At 35.1% G+C, this 21,948-nt stretch overlaps 1 protein-coding gene across 1 annotated transcript in view; it reads left to right on the top strand.

Annotated features, from left to right (window-relative positions):
• The window catches only part of LOC149085585 (hexokinase-2-like), a 47,232-nt gene that overhangs the window by 10,299 nt on the left and 14,985 nt on the right, over nucleotides 1-21,948 (top strand). The window contains exons 2-5 of the mRNA XM_089233715.1: nucleotides 10,800-10,962; nucleotides 16,055-16,194; nucleotides 18,408-18,623; nucleotides 21,693-21,792. Coding sequence (XP_089089841.1) covers nucleotides 10,800-10,962; nucleotides 16,055-16,194; nucleotides 18,408-18,623; nucleotides 21,693-21,792 — 619 coding nt within the window. The remainder of the gene's footprint in view (nucleotides 1-10,799; nucleotides 10,963-16,054; nucleotides 16,195-18,407; nucleotides 18,624-21,692; nucleotides 21,793-21,948) is intronic.

Here is a 21,948-nt window from a genome sequence, read left to right as displayed (position 1 = left end):
GTAAATAACTTTAAGTACAAAAAATTTAAAACTTCCATGCTGTATACTTTGCCCAGTCATTTTATATGAGAACTATATATGTGCTCACGACATCATCTAGAGGTCACCTTAACTTAATGACACGCTTGTCAACTTTTGTTTCGTACTTTGTCGAGATTAGCAAAACTGTTGGCTTGGTGCATGTATGTGTATATATAGATTGTTAAAAAAATCTTTTTGACAGCTGCAAATACTTTCGCGCATTAGTTGCTCCCACAACCTTGTTCTTTTCGACGGCTTGATGTTTCCCAACTGTCTGGCAAACGTCCTGATTCGCTACAAATACCATGATGCTTTAATGCCATGCCAATAACCTTTCTCCTTTTTGATATTTCTTCAGCTAGAACAGTACATTTGAACAAGTAACCTTGATATTAAAAACGACATTCACTACACCGTTTTATTGAATTTAGGAAATTCTAATTTCTTTTGAATAAATAAACATTCCAAGTGTTACATGTATATCGGAGGTGGAATTTTTCTGTTTAAAAAACCTCCTTGATAGCACAAGGATATAGGATTCATTATAATCGTATCGTTTTCGGTTTTTGCAATCGCATCCATTTTAAATGGTGAGCAGTTTCATTGAAGAAGGAAATAATTGGACCTCGGAAAGAGCAAGTTCGCTTGCATTCACCCTTGAACTTCCGTCTGTGCATTTCAGGGAAATCAACCAACCACCCACTGATCGCTTTAGGCAATCATCAATACTCTTTTTAACTGTAGGCTTTTTGCTGATAAGTTAGAATGGGATTGTTTGTATAAGTAGACCACCTTGACTTAAAGAAAATCTTTTTTCTTTTTTTTTTATCTGCAGAATATATACCAAGTTTAATTTATTTAAGTAATCTATTTATGTGTGGTTTTCATACTTCGATTTGATGAAGTGATATCTGGTGGTAGTTCGTTTGCTACTATCGGTACCATTTTTCATCTTGTTTCGCTAATGCTACTCCGCTGAAAGATATATATCGAGATTCTTATTCATTGATTTGACCTCATGCCAGATGATTCAGCTAATTAATTTACATTCTTTACTGTCAGTCTTCATTTATTGCCGATTTTTGTTGCTTCTCCTTTTTTTGCGTTGGTAGTTTTATTTACATCGTGATCGTGACTCATTCGGAAGTTGTAGAAGTACATACCAATGAAAACATTGTGAATTAAGACTTGTATTTTTTCTTTTTCTTATTGTTGACGTAAAAAATGTTTCAGCCAAAAATTAAAAGGGGGAAAAATACATATCTGAAGCATTATTTTCAGTCTTATCTGCGTTGGATACCGAAACCATGTAGATGCTGACGAAATATCTCTCTAATCTTGCTGCTACTGTTTTATCTTTCGCTGATGCAGGTGTTTGTATCCTCAGCCAATCATTAAATTCAGACAAAGATGATGCTTGAAGGCGTAATGATGGTGGGAGGGATGGTTTAATATTTGCTTTTCTTGCCTTCTGTTGCTAATATTTCGTAAGAGAACGTTTTTCAGGGCGGAGACGGGGCCATTTAACGGAAGCCAACTCGCCAAAATCCTTATCGGCTCATCTTTCTCTTGTAGCATGAATTTTTAAAGAGACCTTTTGTTTAGTATTAATTATTGAAAAATGGTTTCTCAAGTTTTCATATATTTAAAAATTATACAGTACTGCATAAAAATAGTATATGTAATCAGTGCCGTAACCAGCCATTCCTGTGCCCCGTGCAAGAATTAGCATTTTGGGCCCCCCCCCCCCCCATCTAACCCATTCTTGGGCCCAGAATGGCCCATTAAGGCCCTCTTCGAAGTTGATCTTGTATGGACGCACCTGTTTAGTTACGGCACTGTATGCCATTTTTTTTTTTTTTTTTTTTTACTGTAGCTGAGAGTCTCGGTCCAAATATTACAATTGCGATTGTAGATGTGGACTATTGAATAATCGATTCGTTCATGTTATGAAGTAATTTCATTTTCACCATGCAGCAAAATACTTATGAAATGATTTTCTATAACAGTATTCACTGTAAGTACTCGAGCGTAAAGTAGATTTGAATGTGCTGTGAATATGAGCAAAAGGGGGGGGGAAGGTCTTGGCTAATTGTTCAAAGAAGCATGAAGAAGCTGACAGTTCCAGTAAACACGATTTCACAATGTGTTTATATTGAGAAAGATTGTCATTCATTTCGGATGATTGACTGAGCGATCATGACTCCACCACCCCCAATATAATTTTTTGTGGCCTACTTGTTGGCAATTTTTTTTTACGAATTCTGCGTGTCTGGCCGTGAAGGTCGCAACAAGAAAAAGAAAATGCGCGATGGAAGGAGAAAAAAATTTTTTAGGGTCAAAACCTTTTTACCTTTATACAAGGTCGAACATCCACAGCAATAGTTTTCGTTTCTGGATTTTGGAAACGGTTGTGAGAGGAAGGCCGTTTCTATTTTTATATATTCCTACACTTTTTTTTTTTTCTTTTTTTTTTTTTTTCTGGTCACGTTTTTGGTTACTTCCCTCTTTTTAGATATTTTGTGACTTCCCTGACATCTCCACGAATTCTCATGCTTTCAATACTACTGTGAACCAGCGGCAGCTTAAGCGAGGGTGCAAGGAGTGCGGTGCATCCTGGCGACAGGTTATAAGGGACGGCAGCTTAGGCTTTGGTTCATAGTTTGTTCCATCGCCTCCCAACTCAAGTCAACCCATGGGATCCTATACTAGGCCCAAAGCTTCTACTGCCCCCCCCCCGGACCATTGCATCACGCCCAACGGGGGCGATAGACATTAAAGTTTTTAAAAATTTCCAATAGTAAAAATTCGCATCACACCAGTCTTTTGAGTCGTACCTTGACAACGGAGATGTTGAGAATTTGAGAGAACAGACAGGGCCAATTGCATCAAAAATAAGAAAGTACTGTCACGAGAGACCAGTGTGCATTTTGGTGTCCCCCACCAAGTAATTTTTCATTAACGATCAAATGAAGAAAATTCCGGCTTTTCACTTGTCTGGTCCCTGGAGCACCAGAAACAAATTAAAAAAAAAAAAAAAAATTTCTGGATTAAAGTCATCTCGTTATACTTACTCATTGCAAAATAAGTATAAATAACGATGACTCGTGAATGAGGGATGCAATGTGAATTAAGTTAGCTGGCATGGTTAAGAACGATAAACTAATTCAACTGAACCAATCTGCGAAACAAATCGTTGCCGGCAGGGCCGTAACTAGATGCTTCGTCAGCTGGGGGGTAACCACGCATTTCGGTGCCCCCGTATAATGTTGGAAAGGGTGAAATTTGTGTCCTGGTTCGGCGCCCGGGCCATCCGACCCGACTGCTACCCCCTTCCAATTGCGGTTCTGGTTGCCGGAGGCAAATTGTTTTTTTTTTTTTTTTTTTTTTTTTGGAAATTGGATTTAGAATATTTTTAAGCAATTACTTTGATTGCCTGTATGTTGTCCCCATAAAATTCTCTAAGAAAAAAATGGTCGAAATAGGGAAGAGTATACCGCTTTTTGAACGGAGTTAATCATTGCGTATAGGCTGAAGTGGATTTTAGTAGGATGAGTCCCCGGTCCCGAGAGATAACACTAGGCCCCTTAAATTGGAAACAAGTTTAAAGTTTTGGGCTTTTTGGGACCCAAAAAAGAAGGTGAAATGACCAAAAAAGGGAAGAAAGATGGCCAAATCTATTGATATATCACTGGTTTCCCCCCCCCCCCCCGAAATTGAAGTGGTACCCTCTCGAACGAAATTTCTAGCTACGGGCCTGGCTGTGAACGGATTTTCTCAATGAAAATACGTTAGTCAACAAAATATGAACGTTCAAATTTCACGAGAATTTTATTTTTCGGCGCATTCTAAGTATGTTGAGCCTCACCCTTACACAGCTACCTTTTTTTATTTAATTTTTTTTTATCAACACGTGGTGTAAAAATCGCAACCTTTTCATTACTGCATAGATGTTGCTGTTTTGCTTTCACTAGCTTTTACTTCGCAATTTATTGTCTCTTCCATAACATTAGGAGATCATACTTTTTGAAGGCATAATTAGGAATTTATTCTCTTCTCCCCCTCCCGATAAGGTCTTTCGTTCACAATTGGTAACGTGTAATTCCAGCCTATCAACGTTATTGCCCTGTTTTAAGAAAATCTTTTTTTGTTTTTTGAGGAAAGTGTAGTTTCCGACGTCAGTTCTATACACGTATGTTTTTCAACGTGACAGACAAGATTACGCGTTTTGACATTCTGTGATGACGTTTGTCAGAAAAGAAAACGTCTCGAATGATCTATTTCTTATTCTTCCTTTCACCAAATATGGTGAGGCTTTGCAATGATATTTATAACCTACTATGATTGAATATAATTGTCATTTGTCCGTCTTAATGTTTTGATATTTTGATTCTCGATTCCATATGAAATATTTTTTCAATTTCCAGTTTATTAAGGTTGACCAATTTTTTTTCTGTTCTATTTTGAAAAACTTGATATTTTATACTCAGCAACGAAGAAATGGCATTAGTTGTTAGTCTGATCGACTAACAGCGCGTAAAATGGTTTTCCGCGAATTGGGTTGAGAATTCAGTTTGTTTTTGCTTTGATGGGTTTTTATTCTCCGAGAAACGATAGCGCAAAAAGTTTGTTAACTCTATTTTGCGATTATGAAAACTTGGACAGGCCTACATGTCTTGAAACAATAATTCCAAATTTCTGAGAGTTTGTGCTACTGTTATGCGCTAGTTGAATTCTTTTTGATATTTTTTTTATTGCTATCATATCAAGATGAAATAAAAAAATATTATTCAAAAATATTACCAAATTCTATATAGTAAACTCCCGATTATCCGACACTCACAGGACCAGAAGCATGGCCCCCACAAAGCTGGGGCTGACAGGGCTCTGGGACAATTCTCATAATTTTTTGTTTTTTCACGCTATACATGAACTATAGAAAGGCCCGTGAGAAGTCTGACCGGGAAGGGGGGGGGGGATCGTGAAAGATTCTAGCCTAGGGGCCCTACTCCTGGATGTGGAGGCCATGACCAGAAGGCATATCGGATAACCTGGAGAACGTCTCAGTGGCATATTTCAAGTGTACAAGCATAGCATTCAACTACAAGTATAAATGCAGTAAATAAAATGTAATCGGATCTTCGTTTTTAGCAAACTCGGTTTGTTGTGAACCTCCGGATGTAGGAAACTAAATCGAATCTCTTGAATTTTGTTATGGGGTTTAACTGTAAATAATTATGTTAGCAATATAAATACCACTACAAAAATATTAAAAGTAAAAAAAAAAAAAATACAAATTTAAGAAACAATCTAATTACGTTTTTGCCGAATATTTTCAAATATACCTGATTTTTTTCAATTCTTCAATTTTGCGCACTAGTATGTTTAATAAGAGTATAGGAAAAATAACTCTTGTAGATAGCATATAAATAGATTTATCTAATTATTTGTCTATTATATTCACCAAATACCTTACTCGGTAGGGCAAGCTCTCACAATTTCTTTTTTTAAGATATGACGTTTTTTGACGATGTGCAAGGTCGTTTCTGAGGCCTTGTGGCTTGGTGATTTTTAGAACGTAAATTTATTTCTCTTGAAATTATATATCGCCTTTGCAAATGAATTTTATTTTACTTTTACGACAAAATTATTTTATCTTGTACCTATTTTCATATACATCTATTTTTATGCATTAAATTGTTTTTGATCAATTTTTTTTTTAAACCGAACAAACTGACATTTTATTTATGTACCTGTGAATCACTAGTGTGGTTTGACATCGAGGAAAAGCTGTAATATTCCCGCGAGATTATAAAAACAACTCATTGTTTTTCGTTATTGCTTTGGGAAAAACCATGCAGTACATATGCCTCGTCACGCCGTTGGTGTAACATCACAAAATATATTCCTTACATCTACTTACTCAAGTCTCAATTTGTGTAGTGTTTCGTTAGTTAATTTTCTTTGTTTACGTTAATTTCTAGATAAACTGATGAAAAGATTTTATATCCGCAATAGTTGGAACTTTTGAATGGACGGTAAAAACTTCGTTTATGAAAATTTTGTTACCGCATCCCATTTTATTCGCTGTATTTTTTACGCATTCAAGACCTGATTTTTACGCATTTTGTATCGTCGCTTAGGATATTGATTCACCCGATCTGATGCATCGAACAGTAGTACGTAAAATAATCTTTTATTCCCCCATGAGTTATTTAAAATTTTCATACGGCCCCATGGCCCCTACAAGAGTTAGGCTGACAAGATTCCAGCTTGGGGCCCAGGATGTTTACCATTTTTTTCCACACTACAAATTTACTGTAGAGGGAGGAGTATCACCAAAGATCCCAGTCTAGGGGCCCTGCGGTGGGAGTTAGAGGCATGTAGGGCCCCCAATCAGAAATGAAAATTCCTAAAAAAAATTTCCTCCTTTTGAGGCTTTTTGGATCACGTGATATTTCCCTCTTTCCGTGGGAGGTTTGAGGGACATACAAACCGTATCCAAGGTAACCAGCATGGCGACTTCCTCCGCGGCTTATGAAAGAAACAAATATAGATAAAATTCGATTCATTTCTGCATTTATTTATTCTTTTTGTGATGGGCGCTAAACATTTAGATTTTTTTTTTTTTTGATGTTCAAGTTATCTATCTGCTTGTGTCCAATTGAAGCCGCGGAATTATTTCAATGTAATTTATATGAGTCGTTATTAATTTGTGGGTGGGGGGGGGGGAAACAAACTACATGAATTGATGCAGTCGGATATTAAAAGACAACACGGAAATATTTTTCATTTACATACTTCAATTTCAGTTTTTTATTTGTTTTCTAATGTATATGAAACTCAAGTAGGTTCCGCTAATTATTTAGTATTTAAGTTTCTGGGCTTCGTAACTCTAAGCTAACTCAATATTTTGAAAATCAAGAATTCAATTAAATTTTTTAAGTTATGGTGGTTTTCCGTCACATCAATAATTTTTAGCATTTCTACAGTAAAATCAGCAATTTTAATGATTTCTATGGGGGAATATCCCGTTTCTGCCCCTCAAAGTGATTTATGCTAAAAACCCGGGGCTAACAAGAGAGGGATATGGCACTCGGAGCAGAAACGATGAACACATGATTTCAGCTGGGTCTTAGCTTTCTGCCCTGTTCCCCAAGCTCTCCATGTAGTGTGGCTTTCTTACAAAACATCTTCTACAATAGCCAAGTTCTATGAACTTTGCAGAACATTCTCTGTAATCTTTCACAGCATATAAATACACATTCTGTTTGCAACACGACATGTTCTGCCCCAAACAGTTTATAAAGAAAAAAATGATTTAACACTTGAACAAAATATTAAGCTTCTTCCAAAATTCTTTATACACAAATTTGAATGAAATTTTCTCTCAAATATTAGATATATTTTCTTCTTACTAGATAATTACTGTATACAGATTTCATGGGGCCCATCCTACAACAGTGCCTTTTTTATAGTAATTTATAGCGTGAAAAAACAAAAGATGATGGTAATTGTATATTATACAGGGTGTTTCGAAGCGAATCGCCCGATTTGAAATGCGTATATTACAAAAAATATTGAACATAGACACTTAAGATCAATTTTACATCACATGGCTAATCAAAGTTTTTTACAAACCAAATTAAAGGTGCTCAATATGGTAGTTAGATTTATCCCAAACTTTTGCGAGCATGTTTGAATCAATGATTGCTATTATGTGTATCTTCAGTTTGGCTATGGAAGGGGAGGCACATAAACGTAGTCTTTTATAAACCTCCGCAAGAAGAAATCGCACACTGTGAAGTCCGGCAATTTTGGAGGCCAGTGATATTTAACTGAATTGTCAGGGCCCGTATGGGTGATTCATCATTTAGGAATGTGATTGTTCAAAAGTTTTTGAATGTCCAAGCTCAAGTGTGGTGGTGCCCCATCCTGCTAGAAAATGAAGTAATCCGAATCGGTTTCTAACTGTGGGAAGAGCCAATCTTGACAAACACTGAAGTGGCAGATGAAGGAAGAGCATTAGCACTACCCGTTGGTAACTACATGAAACTTAAGATTTTCCTCTTTCTACCTATATATTATTCGATCAAAATGGATTAAAAGCTGAATAGTTAGGATTTTTTTTAAATCTGATGTTTTTTTGAAACATCCTGTATATAGGGTGTCCTGTAAGTATTAGCACTGCCTTTATCTCATCAACCGTCCATCATAAAAGTATGATTTAAATTTAAAAAATACTTAATAGGCATTCAAAAAATACCCTGCACCGGTTTTGAGAGTGGAAATACAGTGTTGTAGCAAAATTGAAAATCAATTTTTATACGGTCCCCCCGTGCTTTAACTTCAATTAGAAAGTTGTTGCCCTGTCTCACCTGATGCTAACAAAAAAAATTCTTAGTTTAATATTGACATACATTCAAATTAAAAACTGAGGAAATTTGGGAAAGAACAGCATTAAATGCGGTCAAAGTGGTCTCTCAGCATTAAATGCGGTCAAAGTGGTTTCTGCTGGATGAAAAATATTGGTTGTTCACTTATTCTTTCAAAAATATATGTATGCAATAAAAAATTATTTTATGAGTGAAATAGAACCTATGCAGTAGGTTGTCATCAGGGGAACCTCATGCGTGGTTTGAAAAATGTGGGTATTTCTGAAGGATGGCAAACGCCTAATTGCATGAAAAATGCCATCCCTTGTTCCCCGACACCTGCCTTCTCAAAAACATGTTGGATGAAAAAAGACCACGAAAAAATTTTAAAAAATACGATTTGAAAATACAATACAATATTTATTTATTTATTTATTTATTTATTTAAAATACAAAGCTACAGGTTTAAAACCCAACTACAGCTTGCAGTAAAAATAAAAATGAGCACAGGATAGAAAATACAATGACATGATAAAGTACACAAGACAAATAAAAAGTAACAAAAATTATGCAAAATACAAAACTCCACACAAAGATATATATAACGCAGTCATAGCAAAAATCTTCCAAAGTTAGTAACAGACGAATGAAAAGTATCCAGATGTCGGGGAAGCTCATTATAAAATGCGGAAAATCTGTTTACAGCACAGTAATTACCAATATTAGTATTGTATGATTTGACGGCAAATAATTAGACCTTTTTATTGTGGCACTTAATATTGAAACAGATTTCATTAAGAACGGGTATGCAATCAATTTGGTTAGTCAACAGTTTCTTGAAAAAAATAACGAGCAAGTATTCTCTGCATGTTTGTAAACTAATAACATTGAAACTGTTTCGAAGATGAGTGGCAGATAGAATATGATTATAAGGACCATGTTTTTAGAAATATAAATACCTTAGAAAATTGTTTTGAATAATTTCAAGATTCATAATATGGCAAGCGTGAAAAGGGTTACAGATAATTGAAGCATATTCTAGTTTGGATCTTATAAGCGTATTAAAAAGGGATATTAAAGTATTACTATATCGTTGAAATCTCTCGACATTCTTTTAAGCAAGCCAAGTTTTTTATATGACACAGAACAAAGATTTCTAATGTGATCAGCAAAGTTAAAATTGGTACTATAAATCACGCCCAAATCGGTCGCAGAGGTTCTTCTAAGCAATTGGCTATTATTAATGCTATACGTAAAAAAGATGGGATTATTTTTGTGAGTGAATGAAAGAACAAAGCATTTATATAAAATCTCATACATCATTTATACTAAGTTATGAACATGTTCCTATCAAAACCCACAAAATTCTGTTCAGCAGCACTAACAAAATAAAGGAAAAGTAGTTACTATCCTCCTCTCCTCTTAAGAAAAACATTAGCAGTTACTATCTCAAGATTTTCAGGAAAGCTATTCAAATCCATTAACTTCATAATTGTTACAAAAGAGAAAATTCAAAAGTAACTTTTGAATTACAGCACTGCAAAAACAAACTGTGCCTCGGCTCAGTCAGGAAATGAGCAACCAATTATAAAATAACCAAGCAGGGGAAGAATTATAAATATAGGCTCTGTTAAAAATTTGATTTCTGAAGGCGCTCGCCAAGAACAACCCAATGGTTACGTCGGTCAAATAACTTTTTTTTTTTTTTTTAAACTTTGGTGATAATAAATTTGCAAAATTTAATATTTCTTTTCTTAGCAGATATTTATGCTTAAAAATTTGATACCAATTGAAGGGTTTTATTTTTGCAAGAAGTGGTTGCTTTAATTTTTATGATTTGATCATTTTGATCTTTTTTGTTGCATCACGGTCATTTTCTGCACACAAGGGCTAATTAGACTGTGATTTATTGCCGATTCTGAATGGCAAGTTTGTTTTTATACTCATTAAGAGGTTGGTGTGCTAACCCTTCGATGTGGAACTCGCTGCGGTAGCAATTTTTTCTACGATCATGTTGCCGTTTCTGTTGTACCCCTGTGTCAGGAAAGTTTTCTGACAAGGACGAACCGGGTATCGAACTCGCGACACCTCTAAACATCCGTTGGTACTTTAGGATAGTATCTTATTGACCTGGGCTACCACTCCCCTTTTACGGTTTGAGATGTAAATTTGTTTGACTGAGGCAAGAAGGTAGCTTTAGTGTGGAATAAATATAAATTATCTGGAAAAAAAGGAAATGTGTTGAGGATCTTTGTTTCTTTCCAATTTTTAATGCTTTAGCTACCTACCTTCCTTGCAGCAAACTCTTTAATTGCAAACAGTGACATTGAGGAATTGTGTAAATTAAATTTTACTGTTCTGTTTATATATTTGCAAATTCAAATGGCATATTTTAATTTTTAGGTTGAATTGGAAACAAAAGATCTTGTACTTACTAATGATCAACTGCAAAAAGTTAGTACACTGCTTCTTCAAGAGTTCATCCGGGGCTTGTCATTAGCGTCGCATGAAACAGCAAGCTTGAAAATGCTCCCTACTTTTGTTCGTGATGTACCTAATGGAACTGGTAAATTGATCTGATTGTATTTAAAACTTTCAGAGTTCTTGGTTGTGTGTGCAAAAAAAGTTTTCACTTTTTTGAAAGCATACACAATAATTAACATTACAGAAACTCTCCACCATTGTGTTTGGAGCAACACTTTCATAGATTTTTATTTTTTATTAATTTCTTTGGAACAAACATTTATGAAGTTTATTTTTTTATTATACCAAGTCAAAGCTTTTTTTTAATAACAAAACTGGTTAGCTGTTTGGGTTTTGTGGCCAATCAGCCTTTCTATTTGGCCTACCAGTAAAGAGAAAAAATATATACTTGCAGGCTGTTTTTTTTCCCCATCAATGATGATTCCGTACACTGTTAAACACCCTTTCTTCAAAGAGGCTCAGCAGTTTGAATTTCTTATAAAATGGCCTGCCAAGTCACAAAAGTAACTGTGTAGAATAATACTTTCCAACAGAATGACCTTCAGCCCTTCCAACAGAATGAAGTGTATATATACAAAGGTAGCAAATTGCAGAGGTAGCTGAAAAGAGATACCCATATAAAATATGAATGCCAAATATAACTATAATACATCAACCCAATATAAAATCATATATCACAAAAAAAAAGACAATATGTAATATCTTGCCCATGAAAAAAGATTAATCGACGAAATTGATCTAATAGAGGGGTAATATGGTTGTCTTATGTAAGTGTAGATAGCTTCTCCACATTTATCCCAATATGTTTATCGTATTTATTTTTAAATGTGTCAATCGTGTTAGAATTCATGACCCCCCCACACAGAGGTAAGCTTTTCTATTTATTCACAACCCTATTAGAGAAAAACTCCCTGCCACACCACCAACTGGAATTGTTCCTTACTAAACTATATTGGTGTTCCCTTGTCGAAGCAGTCAATTAACAGTTTATTAATAACTCGTGGTGCATCCCGTTTAAGAATTTAAACACACTGATCATATCCCCAACAACACTTGCATTCTTCCAATGTAATCATATTTAAGAAATCTAGTCTTTCTTTATATCTCAAGTCTTGTGTGCAAACAAGCACATGTAGCTCTTCTCTGCACTCTTCAGCCAAGTCTATATCCCTCAGTAAGTATTGTCTCCAAAACCTTATGGCATACTCCAATCCAGGACAAACTAAGCTCTGGAAAAGTGCAAGAATGAATTTAGGAGAATGTGAAGAGACCTTTTTAAGAATAAAAATGGAGCATTCTATTTGTTTTTTTGACCACCGCTGAGAAATGTTCAAAAAATCCAAGCCACTTATCAATGAGAATTCCTAAATTGGTGACCTAGTTGCAACCTGGATAGTAATACCATTCAACTCTTACGTGGAAAGTGGGTTGTTCAAATTAAAATGAGCAACCATGCACTTCATCCTGAAGGTCATGCTTCATTCATTAGCGCATGCTGCAATCATATTCAAGTTTATCTGGAGCATCTCCCTATCTCTTGGATTCCTGACTACCCCCATTAGCTTTATGCCATCTGTGAGTTTGCTAAAAATCCCATCAATACCCTGATCGAGTTCATCAATAAAATGCTGAAAAGTATAGGCCCAAGGACACTTCCTTGAAGGACTCCACTTCTCACACCCATCCAATAAGAAACTAATGATGACCCGTTATGACCTATCTCTCAACCACATGATTCTATCCAATTCAACAAGGTGCCCCCAATCTCATGTAAATGCTTCAAGAGTTGACCATGTTGAACCTGATCAAATGCCTTCTGGAAATCAAGATGAACTATGTTGTTTTTCTTTTTCCCAAAGTCTGTCATATGATCATAAAGCAAAGGAGGTTAGTTACACATGACTTCCCCTTCCTGAACTCGTGCTGGTTTTCCGAAAATGTTATTTTCATCTATCCACTTCACCAATTGTTGTTTTGATAATAATTTCCAAAATTTTAAGGGAGCTCATCAAACTCACTGGTCAATAATTTGACACTGTTTCTTTAGTACCCTTTCAAATATTGGAACCACATTAGCAAGCTTCCAATTCCCTTGGACGATACATTGCCCTCAGCAACACTACTTCTGTAAATCTGTGCAACTGACCCAACAGTTCATTAGCACATTCAGCATAATTTCCCACATTTTACACATCTTCTAATTTCATTTGATGTGAGTAATCCCTCACTCCAAATTTGAGGATCCATCAGTTTATCTTTCATCATCTACTGGCCTTATCACCTAAGATTTTTGAATGTCATCCTTCACCTCCAGTCTCATGATCTTTCCCAAGGATACAATCTTTTTGACACCTTGTCATAGACTTTATCAATAATCTTGAGGCAATGCATGACATAGAAATTGTTTTTCCACAAGGATTGGTCCTTGAGCCATTATTATTACTTGTTTATATAAATTATTTATGTAAAATGAAGTTAAATGGTAAATTTCATTCGCAGATGAGACAAGCCTATATGTTGAAGATTCTGAAATTATAGATCTTGAAAAAAGGTTGAAAAGGACTTAAGATTAACACCTGGCTAAATAAAAACAAATTAAAACTAAACACTCAAAAAAACTAAGTACATATGCTTAAAAACTAAAAACATTAATCACAAAACTGATATACATATAAAAATACATAACTATTGTTTATGTCAATTGAGTCGACAATGTAATTGTCAAGAAATAGAGTTTACGACTATTTAGGAATTATAATACAGGATGATCTAAAATTGAATTTGCAGTGTGAAAAAATAGTTAAAAAAATTAGAATCTATATAAAAACTCAAACATGATTCATAATAACTTCCTAAAAGACATTTTATGCATGGATTTATTCATTAATAACATGGAATTTGTGCCTGGAGCAATGATATTGATTGATTGATATAATAATAAACAATGATTTGTTTCGTGGAGCATATGATATAAACATACACATACAATAAAATAAGATCAATAAAAACAAATACTAATTCTAACAACAATAGAGCAGAGTGTCACACTCTTAACATAAGACAAAAATATATATACAAAAAAGAATTATTTTAAGAAAAATGAAAAAAATTTGAATTTTATGAGAGTGAAAATAGAACCTTCATCGGGGGAACCCCATGCATGGTTTGAAAAGTGTAAGTATTTCTGAAGGGTGGCTATGCCTAAATGCATTAAAAATGCCAACCCTTGTTCCCCAATGCCTGCCTTCTCAAAAATATGTTGAACGAAAGTAGACCATGAAAAAAATGTTAAAAATACCATATTATATATAAGACTAGCTATAATACCCGACGCTGCCCCGGTTTTCGTCAGTGAGGCTTTTTGGATCACACGATTTCCCCTTCTTTCTTTGAGGGACATACAAACCGTGTTTAAGTTAACCAATATGGCGACTCTTGAAAGAAACAAATCCAGAAACGTAGAAATGAATACATTTTTTTTCCTTTTTTAAGGGGCGTTAGGTATTTTGATGCCCCCCCCTGAACCTCAAGTTATCGAGATCTGCCTGTTTTCAGCTTCCAAAAATGCTTAATTAAAGCTGTGGAATGTTTCGATGTACTTTTACGAGTTCATAATTAATTTTAAATCATTAATTAATTAATTTTAATCAAAAGACATTACGGAGACATTAATTTTCATGCTTGAGAAAATATGAATAAAAAATTGAAAAATCAATGTTATTGTACGAATATCCAACTCAAAAAGCCGGTCCGGCTAATTACTTCATATTTAATCTCCTGGGCTTCGTATATCTCTAAGCGAATTCAATATTTCAAAAATCGAGAATTCTATACAATTTTTAAAATTACTGATGTGGCAGGAAACCCCCACTAAATTTCTGCATCTCTGCATTAAAATCGGCAATTTTACAACTGATTTCCATGAGATCATCCTTTGCCTGTCCCTCAAAGTGATGCTGATGATGACTCTGACGACTATTGAAAAAGCGGCAAGCCATTGTAAAGGCATAAACACGTCTGAAACGCATTGCTAGGGAACCACGGTAACCAAAGTAAACGTTCCGAAAGTGATTGTTGAGGCCCAAAAACCATTGTTGCCCGACAGTTTTTTGCCCATTTGGGGCATTTGCCCTGCTCTGACAAAATTTTAAAGTAGCCTATCGTTTAAGTCGGGTCCCATTTGGTATATATTCAAAATTTGGCGACGATCGATCTAAAATTGTAGATATATATATATATATAATTTAGTCCCTTGGGGTCATAGTGAATGCTCTTAATTTTGTTTATTTTTATGTATGTGTGTATTTTTGTTCTGTTTTCGTATTTTTGTACTAATTTGTCATGTCGCAAATAAAAAAAACACTCGGAGGGTAAGCTTTGTTCCATTTGGCATGCTGACTGGAGACTGCAAGAGAGATTACCCTTGATACATGTATGGTGTTGAAGGTGAACAGCTGTGTCAGTTGTGATCTCTGGCAACTGAGCAAACAAATAGCAAAATTTTTGCTCGTAATGTCAATTGCTCATTTATGGGAGTTGGAATTGCTCGCTCATGAGAATTAGGCTTGTCTTGCCTAATTCTCATGAGCCAAAGTTCGACTTGTATAGTTAGAAAAGCAAAATCAGACACCAGGGAAATTATTTTGCATTAACTGAACTCGTAGTGCCCTATAAATTTTAAATCTTTTATTTTGACGTAACCATATTAATGTTTTGTATAAAGCTGTATTTCACATTCATGTTCACATTGTTTGGCTGTAAAGCATGTAATTAATTAGAAAATAAGTTTGCCTTCATTATGAAGTTTCAGTTCTGCACTTTTTCTTTATTCATGGTATTTAAAGTTTATTCTTTTAGCATGTCAGTTATCGCTAAGTCTGAACTGTCACTGTAACAATGCATTTGAATATTTATTTTCTTTGTAATTTTCTTGTTTCCAGATCAGAGTGATCTCTATGTACTTACATGCATTGAATCTTAATTCCTATCGTACAATGTTGTCCCTGATTTAAATATTGGTTGCGAATTGTAAGAAATTAAAACTTTTAATATTTTTCTATGTCTTTTATTGGTTGCAATTTTTTGTTTTGTTAAACATATTTTACCAGAGTAATTTTCTGTAATTCCATATTTTTAGTGGTTTCATAATTTTTCTTTGTATTGTGATTTTACAGAGCATGGAAAATTCCTTGCTCTTGATTTGGGTGGCACAAACTTTAGAGTCTTGATGATTGATCTTGATGGCGAGCAGTTTAACATGGAGAATGAAATCTATGAAATTCCTGAATCAGTAATGCTTGGTTCAGGGGAGCAGGTGAGTTGTTTTTTTCCATGAAAATGATTGTTTTTGCAAAAGCAACACAAATGATTGAACCTAATGTTTATAGCTGTAATAAAACCTCTCAAGAGAAGGCCAGTTTTCTGAGGAACAGGTTGGCTAAAGAGATGCAACTTAATAAAAGTTAACTAATGTGTGTGTGGAAAAATTCATTACCAGAAAAATAATTGTTTTATCATGATGTGGTCTCTATATAGAGTTTTCCCTTCAGAGAGATTTCCATGCAGCTGTTTTTTCTTTTTAAATACTTTTCTTTTCTTTTTTTTGATATTTGCAATGTTTTTCCCCTCAAGTGGTTTTTAATCCCAGAATGTTTATTTTTGTTCCTTCAATGAAATTTCATTTTTCCCTCTCAGAAATTTGTCAAATAGAAACTACGATTACATGAAGATAACAGGAGGAAAAGCGTAGTTGGGTTTTTGCTTGGATTCCAGTTGCTATATGCTTAGGCTATAAGGAAGTTCTATGTGCATATTTCTATACAGTACATGGAAAGTGGGAGTACATCTATGAATAGGCTTGAATATTCATCATAGGAACAGTTTTCTGGTGAGAAAAAAAGCAGCACAAAGCATTATATTTATTTTACCTCTTAATGGTCATGGATGAGATGTTGTTCCTGTGTAAATGGAAGAAATACATTTGAGCTCCCTCACTTCTTTCTGGACTCTTCATTTGTAACCCTGAGAAAAGTTATTTTTGTTTCTTTACCTTAGTCATCATCTTTTACCTTTTCTTCCTCGCTATAGTTTGTTGTTTAAAAAAGATAGCATAACATACATAGGGAAAGGGTTGTTGAGAGAGGAAGAGGAAATTAAAAACATGTTTTTCTCATCTTTTTTCTTTCATTCTCGATGTGTGAATGATAAATCTAAAAAAATATTTTCGTTCAACTGCATGTTGTCTAAATTTGTTGCAAAAGGCTTGTATGTAAAGGGGTTAAAACTAGAATGAAGGTTGATTCATGCTTTCAGTAATGATTAGTATTTAGGGCTTATTATTGTTATATACCTTTTTTTGGCAGAATATGTAACATTTATATTTTTTCACCCTCAGAATTACATATTTCTATCCCTTAGTTCTAATAAGAGCTCATCCAGCACTATGGATGGGTCAGAGGTGAAACAAAATAAACTGAAGAGCCAAAAAAAACTGGTACAGGCATGCGTATGCAAATAAAGAGATATGGAACCAATCGGAGTACGGCGCTGCGGTCGGCAACGCCTATATAATACAACAAGTGTCTAGCACTGTCTGCCGCTGTGGTGGTCGAGTGGTTATAGTGCCGGACTCGTGATGCGAGGATCCGGGTTCGAACCCCACAGTGGTGGTCGGCTGAAGTTGGTTTTCTGTGGTTCCCAACTTCAAGGCGCAAATGCGAGCCGATCTCCCCTTTAAAAAGTCTCGCCACAGAGAGCAACAGTCCTACAACGATAAATCATTCAATCATAACACTTCACTCATAGTTAGAAAAACTGGGGGCAGATGACAGCACTACACATAACAAGCATTACACAGAAACAAACTTTATAGTCAGGTTGCACTACACGTACACGCACATTCCCGCATGTACCGATTCGTTGGGGGGTCCGCGGGGGGGGGGGTGCATGTGTGGTGTAGCAGTAGTAGGTAGGGCCTCCAAAAAAAAAAAATGGCTCGGGGATCCATGATGTTCTTAAGTCAGCCACCTCGTTGGGCAATTTGCCTGTTGTGGCGTTGTATTTGTATTTGTAGCATAGTTGTTAGATCGGTTACTGCTGCTACAATGGCAGGTTATCAAGATTTAAGTGAGTTTGAACGTGGCGTTATAGTCGCCGCACGAGAGATGGGACGTAGCATCTCCGAGGTAGCGATGAAATTTGGATTTTCACGTACGACTATTTCACGAGTGTACTGTGAATGTACCAGTTTTTTTGGCTCTTCAGTGTATTATATATTAAATGTTATGAAACTGGGTAAATTTTAAATTTTTGGATAGTTTTTTATCTGTAATCCTCTTGAACTTTGAATGGACCAAGTCAAACCAAATAAAGTTAGGGAGTCGAGGAAGCATATTATCATGTCAAAATTAAGCAAGTTATTCTGGCATTTTACTGGGTGCAGTTTGTTTGCTGGAAATCAATATATGTATTTTGCTATTTTTGTTAAAATTCAATCTTGTTAATGTTTACAATTCATTTATCTTTTAGCTGTTCGACCACATTGCTGATTGCTTGGCTCGTTTTCTGGAAGACAAAAGTTTGAAAGACCGTAAGCTTCCTCTTGGGTTCACTTTCAGTTTTCCCTGTAAGCAGAATGGTCTTACAAGTGCTAGCCTTGTTGAATGGACCAAAGGATTCAAATGCGAGGGAGTAGTTGGTCAAGATGTAGTTCAGCTTTTGCGGCAGGCTGTATTGCGAAAAGGGGTGAGAAATTTTTCCTCTTGCATTAATATTAAAATGGTCTATTAATTATATATAAATGGTCTATCTTTCTCAAACTATTGATAAAGAAAAATGAGGCTAATTTAGCTGTTTTTAATTTGCTGTTTATATGGCACTGCGAGTAATACCCCTTACATATATATTAGACAATAAAAAATTCAAATTTTTGCAGGTGGTCATTGATGTTAAAAAAAAATTTAAAATTATGATTTTTAACACTTATATTTGGGCAATCTTCTCAGCCATATTGGTTAAAGTATTTTAATTGTAAATACTAGAGTGATACAAAATTGAAACCCTTAAAAGTTATCCTCGCACGTTCTTGTCTAGTTTTTTTGTTTTCCATCAGCAAATAAATTCCGATGTTCCAAGCATGCTATGATACCATACATACAAGCATGATATCATACACTGTACATCATAGTGGTTATATGGAAACTTGTAAGATAAGACTATATCTCTCTTGTATCATATATGCACCAGTATGTTTGTTTTTTCAACTCAAGTTAGATGAAGGGAAGCAAAAAGAACTATTTCTAACATAGTCTGTCTTTTCTCCTGTTATCAAAATATGAATAAGCGATTGTTGCCACGCTCAAACTTTCTCAGGCTGTAAATTTAAATTTTAGTCAGACAAGGTTGGACAGATCTGTCTCCTGCTTGCAATGGGCTAAATTTGCTTTGAAGCATTTTTGGATTTAGCTTCATTTTACCATAATTCAGTGATTTTATAAAAAAATCTGATTTTAGGTTCACAAAATTGTATCCAGTTTAAATTATCAAATTTTTTTATAATTTTACATGTTATGTAAGAATTTTTTCTTGATTTTATAAAAAAAGAATTCTTATTTGTTGGGTATCGGAATACATTAGACATTAAAATTTATGATAAAAATACACTGCATGAATTTGAAGTTGATTTTGAGAATCTTTTAATTCAATCAACACATTTTAATTATCTGCACAATGATTTTCCAAATAGATAACATGCATCACATTTGTCTAATGCCTAAACTTTGCTTTGTTTGTTTTTTTTTTTTCCATTTTTACTACATTTAATTTCATATTTTTCAAAATTCATTTAAGTATTTTTTATGTTTATATCAAATTTGACACTGCTCAAATAAAACGTGATATACTAGACTTCTAATTCACCATAAAGAATATAAATCATAGGTAATACCTTACTAAATGAAAAGCATTTAAATAGTAAAAAAGTTCTGTGTTGGGGAAATATTATTTGCATAAGGATTTAAAAAAATTACCTCTGACCAGAGCAGCCTTAGTAGAAATCAGTTGAGTATTTTACTCTACGTGTTGCTAATCATGAAAAATAGAAAATGATTTTCTTTAAAACTTTCAAATTAAAAAAATGTTCTTTGTTCAAAATTGCAGATCTTTTACAAATGTTTCAAATTTCATGCAACAAGGGGGCATTAACATCCATGTTGGGAATCACTGCCCTAGATCTTCTAAAAAATGTATGTACAAGCAAAGCACCAGTACCGGATGATGTCTATCCCAGGATCCTCTGGGAACGTGCTAATGAATTGTTGGGGTCAGTCGCACAGTTATACAAGAGTGGTGTTGCTGAGGGTGTCATCCCAGGGTATTGGAAACTTGCTAATGTTGTTCCGATATTTAAGAAGGGTGGTGGAGAGGCTGTCCAATTGTCATCCAGTGAGTTTGGTGAGCTCCCTGTCGAAAATTTCGGAAATTATTATTGCAAAAGGCAGTTGGCGAAGTGGATAGGCGAGAATATTGTATTGTCGGATGATATCGGGATGGGTTCGGGAGAAGTCATGTGTGACTAACCTCCTTTGCTTCTATGACCACGTGACGAGGGCTTTGGGTAAGGGCAAAAATGTAGATGTTGTTTACCTTGATTTCCAGGGGGCATTCGATCGGATCCAGCATGGTAGACTCTTGGAGCGTTTACACAAGATTGGAGGCAACTTGCTGAATTGGATAGAATCGGTGTTAAGAGATAGATCACAATGAGTTATGGTGAACGGGGAATTCTCTGGTTGGACAGGCGTCACAGGTGGAGTTCCTCTGGGAAGTGTCCTTGCTCCCATACTTTTCACTTTTTATCGATAAACTTGATCAGGGTATCAATGGGATTGCTGGAAAATTCGTAGATGATATGAAGCTAATGGGGGTAATCGGGATTCAAGGCGATGAGTTGCTCCAGACCTCCTTGTTGCTCCTTGCAAGTTGAATGGTGTCACTATCCCGGATGCAACTAGGGTCACTGATTTAGGAATTCGCATTGACGAGTGGCTTGGGTTTTCTGAACATAGTTCAGCGGTAGTCAAAAAAGCGAATGGAATGCTTGGTCTCTTTTCAAAAAGGTCTCTTCGCGTTATCCTAGGGTCATTCTTCCGCTTTTCCGGGACTTAGTTCGTCCTGGACTAGAGTGTGTAGAAGGTTTTGGAGAGTATGCCTACAGAGGAACATTGATTTGGTTAAAGGGGTGCAGAGAAGAACTATGCATGTCCTTATTGGCACATGGGGCTTGAGTTATGAAGAGACTTCATTTTTTGAGTGTTTACATTGGATTAACACAGGTGTTGGGGAGACATGATCGAAGTGTTCAAAATTTTCAGCGGAATGGATAGGATAGACCATGAATTATTAGTACACTGTAAATCGACTGCTTTTACAAGGGAACACAAGTATTGATTGGTAAGCGACAATGCGAGGTTATAGTGTTGCAGGGAATTTTTCTTTAATACGGTTGTCAATAAATGGAATAGCTTACCCGCGGTGGTTGTAAATTGTAACACAATTGACACATTTGAAAAGAAATACGATAAAAAATGTTGGGGTAAATCGAGAAGCTATCCATACTTAGACTAAGACAACCACAAGTATTCTTTATGGGCATTGTATAATATTTCATCATGTGTATATATATTGTTTGTAATTGTATTTTTAATTGGGTTGCTGTTTTTGAAATATATGACATCCATATTTATTATATCTTTTTCTCAGCCACCTCATTTTGCCTGTTGTGGCGTTGTATTTTTATAGTTTTAATTCTTTCAGGATGTAGATATTGATGTAGTTGCAGTTCTAAATGACACGACTGGGACTCTGATGTCGTGTGCACATAAGAACAAAAGATGTAGACTTGGTCTCATAGTTGGTAAGTTTAAAATACCTTTTTGTATTTTCATTTTCCCAGTTTGCAGAAAATTTAAGTTTTTAATTATTCAAAATAAGCTTGGTATAATATAATCATGCATCTAAATTGAGTTTTTAATTATACATTTATATAAATCTACAGTGTATATATATGTGT

Source organism: Pholcus phalangioides, unplaced genomic scaffold, assembly GCF_987345545.1.
Source record: "Pholcus phalangioides strain wild (caught in Gottingen) unplaced genomic scaffold, Ppha-v1.0 ptg000007l_1, whole genome shotgun sequence".
Classification (NCBI taxonomy): Eukaryota; Metazoa; Arthropoda; class Arachnida; order Araneae; family Pholcidae; genus Pholcus; species Pholcus phalangioides.
This window is presented reverse-complemented; position numbering and strand designations above follow the sequence as displayed.